At 43.6% G+C, this 7,860-nt stretch overlaps 1 protein-coding gene across 1 annotated transcript; it reads right to left on the bottom strand.

The window, feature by feature from the left end:
• Positions 1–3,131: 3,131 nt before the first annotated feature.
• On the bottom strand, positions 3,132–5,879 carry LOC126508757 (speckle-type POZ protein-like). The gene has a single exon (XM_050154166.1). The coding sequence runs from the start codon at positions 5,832–5,834 to the stop codon at positions 4,698–4,700; it is 1,137 nt and encodes a 378-aa protein (XP_050010123.1). The 5' UTR covers positions 5,835–5,879; the 3' UTR covers positions 3,132–4,697.
• Positions 5,880–7,860: the final 1,981 nt, after the last annotated feature.

The raw sequence follows: 7,860 nt of genomic DNA, 5'->3' as shown, positions 1-7,860 counted from the left end.
GTAGCTGAGGGAGGGGGGTTTGTGCTCTCTTCCGGGACAATCGCCCCTGGATAGCACACACACACCCTTCCAGATGGAACTCCTCAGCACCTAAACAGGGCCTCCTGGTAGCCCAATGATCCAGGGACAGAAGGAAGAACAGGGCAGGGAGTGTGGGATCCAGGAGGGCACAGGAGCTGAGGGTGCCCTGACTCCCTTACAGGGGACCTTGAGGCTCACCTCTCTGGGTGGGTTGTAGATGCAAACCCAATGATGTCTCTCCTGGTGCCCAGATCGGATCTCCTTGATGCTTGAGTGGCTCGTAAACAAATGGCATACCTTGCTTGCTGCAGGCAGGCTGAGACAAAGGAGCTACCACCCTCCCAGTTGCCCTCCTGATTTGGATTCGGTCCCAGCGCCCGAACAGGCTGAGCTGGGAGATGTTATGTGGTCAAAGAGGGGAGGGAGTCAGATGGAGGGGGGGGAGTTGCGGATGCAAGCTGGGTGGGATAGGAAGAGAGAGGAGGTATTGGGCAGTATAGCCCCTGCAGGATGACCAGGAAGTGTAGGAGGGATGATGAACCTCTGAGTCAAGTATAATTTTTAAAACTACAGTTGAACAGAGACTTTGTTATTAATGAGAATATGTATGTAATGAATAAGACGTAGATGTTAATAAAAGGAAGTGGCCTGATCTTAATTGTATCACCCATCCCCATGATTCAGATTAAAGGTGTGTGTCTTTATTCTTCAAATTCCTCATTTGAAGTGAATCTACCTACTACTGCGACTTAAGCAATGAGTTTTCACAAGTGTGTTCTCCATTTTGGGCTTCAATTAATTCCAGATATAGTCAAGTTGACAGCCAAGAATAGCCATCACAAGTGTGTCAAGTGTGTTTTGTTTTTCCTGCCCTTGATTTCATTGAGACCCACAGTCTCAGGATGACTCCAGCAAACTTTAAAATTGGTCTTTCTCCTGCACTTCAGATGATCCTACCTGGACACAGTCTTCTAGATCCATGTAAATGTGTTGTTAATGAATATCCTAAATCCTTTCCATGTCTATCACTTTGATTGACCAGATTCACCTTCTCAATAGCTCACATACTACATCCTCCACTGGTGGGTACTGTCCATTAAGCCTTGGAAGTGGCAGGCTTATTTTACTGGTCTTTCAGAGTGAGAGATTATTCTCATTTCCTTGGGATGCAGAATACACTCCACAGATCCAGAGTGGGAGGGGTTGGGGATAGATCCCCCTCTGTAGTGTGATGAGCGATGATCTACCTACATGTCATCTCTCTCTAGTTAGTCCTGTTTTGTAGTGACACAGATATATGTATATTGATTCAATCAGCTCAGCCATTCCGAGTCTGGAGTTTGTGTAAATCTGAGTCTAAAACTACTTATCTGCCAAAATAGTATAACTCAATCATTTGGTTTTCATCCCTTGGTTTTTGTATTCCTCTGGTAGATTTTGTGCAGATGGCTAACTAGTAGCATGGGTGACTATTTACCAGGTGTGTTCAGGGTCAGGGTAGTAGGTACCCCCTACCTCTTATCTATCATTTGAAGGGTTTGTAGGTGATCTCTTCAACACCCCTTGTTTCCATGAGAGGTACTCTAAACTGTGAGTCCTGTGCTCTGATGGGCCTGCTCCTGGAGGTCTTTGTGACTTCTCACAGAGGAAGTGAGAACTCCTGGGAAGCAATCTTAGGCTTTATGTATGAAGTTTGACATTAATGGAGAGGCACAGGGGGAGCTTTCTTCTTTCCCATTGGTGGAAAAGTCACCGGGTAACCTGTCACAACCAGAAGTGATTAACATATGTCTTTTACCAGGAGAGGGATGTCCTTCTACCTGAGAAAGCCAATGTTCATTAATAGAAAACAAAAGTGGCAGTATCTTTCATTATCAGTGATCTTGATTCCCCAGTGAGAAGTCATAGAGTAATAAGAGTACATAACATATCAGGTTCCATCCTTCAGCTGCTGCCAGAAACCAACCTTAACAAAATGGGTAATGGTTGCTTCACAGTAAAGCCTTGGAAATAAACATTCCAAGCAAAAGGAACCAGGAAGTAAGCTGGTGTACTCACTTTTATAGCTAACAAAATAGACTTCAAATATAACCTAATCTGATGAATTAAGTAAAGACACTACATACCATCAAAGAAATAGGGATTAAAGATAAACAAAATAGGAAACAATAGGTTTCTCATAGTAAAAGAAAACCAAGATGAGACATGTATTTTAAATAGTCAGAAAAACCCTAGCAAAATAGCATAATTACTAAAAGTCCTCCCACCAAAAAGCCTAGGACCAAACACTTTGGGCATATTGACCTACCTGCTATTCAAAGAAAAGTTAAACACATACTCATCCAGTTATTCCAGAAAGTAGAAACAAAGGATCATTAAGAAATTTATTTTATTAGCTCAAAATTACAATTATAGGTAAATCACAGACAAAAATATTATGAACACTGATGCAAAAATACTCATTATATAATTATAATCTGAATGCCATAATATTCCATGATTTTTACCATGACGAACTTGGCTTTGTCCCAGATATGTAGTGATGGTTCAATATATAAAATTCAAAAAATCTAATTGACCATATGTGGATGGTTGTTTTTACTCTCCTTCACTGGAAATACACAACAGGACTTGGCTCTTTATTTAGAGTTGTGAAATATGTTTTCATTCCTGGTGCATCTACATTTTTTGTCATCTGCCTAGAGAAGGCTATTGCAGTCTCCCATGATCTTTAATCTTTGGACAATGTGGTGCCAAGATACCCTAAAGGATTTCCTGCCCAACAACCATAATCTTTCTTGCCTTTATTGTGGAGACTCAATTCAAATTTCTGATGGTTATCTTGATCAATCAGCCCTCCTAACACTGTCCTTCTCAGCCTGTTGTTTCAAGGACATCAGAAGCTCAGAATGGCTTCGGAGAAGTCTGAGCTTCCATTGCATGGGATATTTGTTGTGGCTCCATTGAGAGGTAAGGCCTCCACACCAACTTCACCCTGAAAAAAAAACTTCCAGACCAAAAGGGCCTAAGGCCATGGGAATGGGAAGCAAAGTTTTCCCCCAGGAGTCGCTAGGGGAGATAGTGAGAGGAGCCATTCCCTTTTCTGCCTGGACCAATGGACATGGGCTAAGGAGAAAGCTGCCCCCTGCAGAACCCTGACCCAGCACTGGAGGCTGATGGTACTTCTTTAATTTTTCCTTGTGTCTTGAAATGTCCAGTCCATCTTTCTGTCCTGACATGTGTTTCAGGAAGTTGGGGAACACGGGAATATCAACTGAACACATCATAATGAGATGCAATAAGCATAGGCACAAGCTCTCATATCAAGGCTGGGGGAGTCCACCGGAAGGAAGAAAAGGTTCCCAAGATCAGACAAACAGGTCAGAGACTCCCCACAGTCCCACTCTTTAGGAGTCCCACAAAAACCCCCGAACAAAACAACCACAGTGTGCATACAGAGGACATAGTGCTGACCCATGCATCTGTGTGATTGCCTCTTCAGTTGCTGTGAGTCCCTATGATCCCCGTTTATCTGATTCTGTGAACCCTTTACTGCCATCAGCCATTGGAGAAGGCTAACCGATGACAGCTGGGCTAGGCACCAGTCTCTGAGTACAGCAATTTCTTAGGTATCGTTTCATTAACATTTGTGTGTGTGTGTGTGACTGTGAGGACCCTGCACAAACTTCCACAGCTGAGCAGGACTGGGCTTCTTCTAACAGAAAGACCACTGGAATCCACAAAGTGATTCTATAATTTTTATTCCTTTTCTATTGTATTGGGGTAAAATTTTGTCTACATAACTGAACATGGGTCCTCTACAAGAAGAACAATTGCTTTTGCCCACTGAGTCATCTCTCCAGGCTCCACAAACCGAGTTTAAAGGAAAAATGTCTTCATTCTCTTCCCCTTCTCTCATAAGAAAACATTCACGTTTGTTTTCTCCTTTGCTCTGAGCCCTTGATCATATGTTTTGCACAGTCCTATCCACACAGGTTTCTCCAAAGAAACCCTGTTGGGATGTGCTGGGGGCATTAGCTAAACTGAATCCCAGTTTCCAAATCACTGGACAAAAATCAAACCAGTACAGCAGCAAAGGAGAGGTTGCACAGAGTCCATCAGAGTTCATCATGGTTGCTCACGCACCCTGCCATTCTGTAGCACCAAAAATAAAAACCTAGAGATATAGGGGTACAAAGTGACAACCAGAAAAGCAAAGCAGCCAAGCCACTAGAGACGTCTGTCTTTCCTGTCTTAAGGCTGGGTGACTGTAGAAGAAGCAGATTATTAAGCCTCTCGCATCCCATTTTATATTACCTCTAGTGCTGGGATTTCCTAGGCTAGGATGGATGGAAGGTGTGAACCACCACCACCTGGGCTTGTTACTGCATTGATCTTGTTTAGATTAAGGTGCCTTTAAACCCACAGAGATCCGTGTTACTCTGTCTAACAAATCCTGGGATTAAATGTGTGTGTCACCATTGTCTGATCTCCAGTGGCTTCAGCTTTACTTCTGGTCTTCAGGCAAGATTTATTTATCAAAATACAAATAATAAACCACTACAATATTCAAGGCATTAATAAATGTATCAAAGCACTATTAAACCATGATGTCTTTCCCCGGAGTTGCTGTAATTGCTCCATGTACCCCACAGTCTGCCCAGGAGCCATCGGTATCAACACTGACCACTGCTTCTGGGATACACATATAGGGTACCGGTGACAGTTTCCTGGGATTGCTTCTGACGTTTCAGAGGGGGTTCCAGTAGATTGCATTGAGCAGAAGCCAGGGAGCTGTATGCTTCAGCCACCAAGTGGGGGCGTGAATCCACCATTAACTTCCAGCTTGCGGTCTGAGAGACCTCGGAAGCATGAGCTGTAATAAAATTCAGCACCTGTGTTTTCAGGTGCCCTGTGCTGTGGCGGTCAGCCAGGCAGAGAGCGTAGGCAGCATTCTTCACAGAGAGGTCCCTGCAGACAGCACTCTCGCACATGACCTTCAAACGCTCCAGGCCATACTTGTCAGCAGCTGCCAGCACAGAACCTGCTATCCTGTGGAGGACTGGTTCCTTCCCGGTGTAAATGAAGTCCATCATCGCCTTGAAGACTTCAGGTTTCAGGTCATGAATCTCAAATCGATTCTTTCTGCTCTCCTCCGTGTCGTGTTCAAACATGGCTCTGAAAACTGGAGAGCGAGCAGCTAAGATGGCCTTGTGAGCCCGGAATTCCTGGCCAGCTACCACCAGGCAGCAGTCTGTGAAGCTCGAATTCTTCCACAGCTCTCCTAGATCATCTCCTAATGGGCCTTTGGGAACCTGGCTTCTAGGCTCTGTGCTTTCGTCAGGGATACTGTAGGAGTATGGCACCAGGATCCCCATGCAGAGGAGGGTGAAGTGGTCGTCAGGGAGAAGATCATGAGAATGGTCCAGGAGGAAATCTCGAAGAATGAACATTTTGTAACCGCTTTGAGAGCCTGGCAGGAAATTAAAGTCTTTCGCGCTAGTCACAGGTTCGTTATTTTTTCCTTTGGCATTTACGATCCAAAACTTGAAACGGACGGCAAGGGGACTCTTTGGAGAGCTCAGCAACTCGAGGTAAACTGACAGGTAATCTGAGCTTTCTTCATCGACCCCCTTAGGGTGAACTCTCAAACACCATTTGTCATTGTCCCTCATTGAGAAAGTTGGGCTTCTAATACTGTCCCTCATTTCCTCCAGAATAAAACGGAAATTGTGGATGGTCCACTTGCAGGTAAAATTCGGGATGTTGAACTGTTTATAGCCCCAGTTCTTATTTATGATGTCCCATGACATTTTTTCTAGAGGTAGTTTGAAGGTTAAACTGGATCCAAAATGAAAAACTATGTCTTCTTTTGCCCTGTAGGATACAATAATAGGCATGATATATATTTTTAGCTTCTGTTTCTCCTCTGTTCCCTCTTCTAGGAGCCAGAAAACTCGAGTCTCTGAAATTATCCAGATTTCAATTCTACTTTTAGTGTGGGTAGACTAGGCTACAAGGTTCTAGCACTTCTTTTTTTTTCTAGATTGAATCTTAGGTCAGTGGATTTCTAATTTTGAGAATCATACACAACGTTTGATAATTTACAACATTTTATATACTCATCCAAAATTTTGCACAGTCATTCTCTAATGTAACAAAACATACCCAAGTACTCTCTCTATAAACAAAGTGATTCATTAGAATGACTTAGGGCTGCAGTCCTTCTACTCCCACAATGGCTACCTGTGAAGGGAGAGTCCAAGAATCCAGTACTTACTCAGTACAGGAGAATAGACGTGCCGAATGGTCTTCAATCTATGCTGGAATTGGGATGAAGAATTCTCTAATGCCAGTGAAGGAATGGTCTCGCTGGAAGGTGAGGACAAGCAGGCTATGAGCAACTGCTTCCTCCACGTTTTTTTTTTTATAGGCTCCCAGGAGGCAGAAGGCGTGGCCCAGCTACAGGTGTGTCCTTCAGACTCTAGATATGGATTAAAGGTGTGTTCTTAAGGTCTTGAGATAAATGTTCACGTTTTTCTGCCTCCAAAGTGTGTCTGTGAAGTGCTGTACCTACTTCAACTTAAGCAAAAACATTTCTCACAGTCGTGCCGCCTGTCTTAGGATTATAGTTAATTCCAGGTGTAGTCAAGTCAGGAGCCAAGAACAACAATCCCAAGAGAATTTGCTTACTAGGGTCAATCTTTATAAATAAGGGAATGGTGTCCATTCCTACACAGCTGTTATTACTCTTCTCATGTTTTTATATGAATTCCTCCCGTACACACGATCTGGGAAGAGAGGCTTTTCTTACCCCGTCAGTGTTCACAACAGGAAGGTCAGGGTGGAAGAATTCATATAAGGAGGCAGGAAGTAGAGCCAGTCAGGATTCTCTGAAAGTGGCTGTCTTCCTTCCTGCTTTTTATTCCATTCAGACTCACAGTCCCTGGGATGGCTCCACTAAATTTATTGGTGGTCTTTCTGGTCTTCTTCAGTTAACCCTCCTTATACTCTCTTCCTGATCCACTTAGGAGTGTGCTATGAGAAAATTCTAATTACTTCTCATTTCCATCAATCANTGTGTGTGTGTGTGTGACTGTGAGGACCCTGCACAAACTTCCACAGCTGAGCAGGACTGGGATTCTTCTAACAGAAAGACCACTGGAATCCACAAAGTGATTCTACATTTTTTATTCCTTTTCTATTGTATTGTATTGGGGTAAAATTTTGTCTACATAACTGAGCAAGGGTCCTCTGCAAGAAGAACAATTTCTTTTGCCCACTGAGTCACCTCCTCAGTCCCCACAAAGTGAGGTTGGAGGGAAAATGTCATTCTCTTCCCCTTCTCTCATAAGTAAACATTCACGTTTGTTTTCTCCTTTTCTTTGAGCCCTTGATCATATGTTCTACACAGTCCTATCCACACAGGTTTCTCCAAAGAAACCCTGTTGGGATGTTCTGGGGGCTTTAGCTAGACTGAATCCCAGTTTCCAAATCACTGGACAAAAATCAAACCAGTACAGCAGCAGAGGAGAGGTTTCATAGAGTCCATGAGAGTTCATCATGGTTCCTCCCCTACCCTGCCATTCTGTAGCACCAAAAATAAAAACCTAGAGATAGATATTGGGGTTCAAACCAACAACCAAGAAAGCAAAGCAGTCAAGCCACTAGAAACATCTTTCCTGTCTTAAGGCTGGGTGACTGTAGAAGAAGCAGATTATTAAGCCTCTCGCATCCCATTTTATATTACCTCTAGTGCTGGGATTTCCTAGGCTAGGATGGAAGGTGTGAACCACCACCACCTGGACTTGTTACTGCAGTGATCTTGTTTAGATTAAG

This window comes from Alexandromys fortis, unplaced genomic scaffold (genome assembly GCF_014885135.2).
Source record: "Alexandromys fortis isolate MF-2015 unplaced genomic scaffold, M_Fortis_MF-2015_v1.1 scaffold_40, whole genome shotgun sequence".
Lineage (NCBI taxonomy): Eukaryota > Metazoa > Chordata > Mammalia > Rodentia > Cricetidae > Alexandromys > Alexandromys fortis.
Note: the sequence above shows the minus strand (reverse complement) of the source record. Positions and strands in the feature narration are given on the sequence as shown.

Excerpts from the sequence above, each read along its gene's own strand:
- LOC126508757 (XM_050154166.1), bottom strand. The coding sequence starts at position 5,834 with ATGTCATGGGACATCATAAATAAGAACTGGGGCTATAAACAGTTCAAC.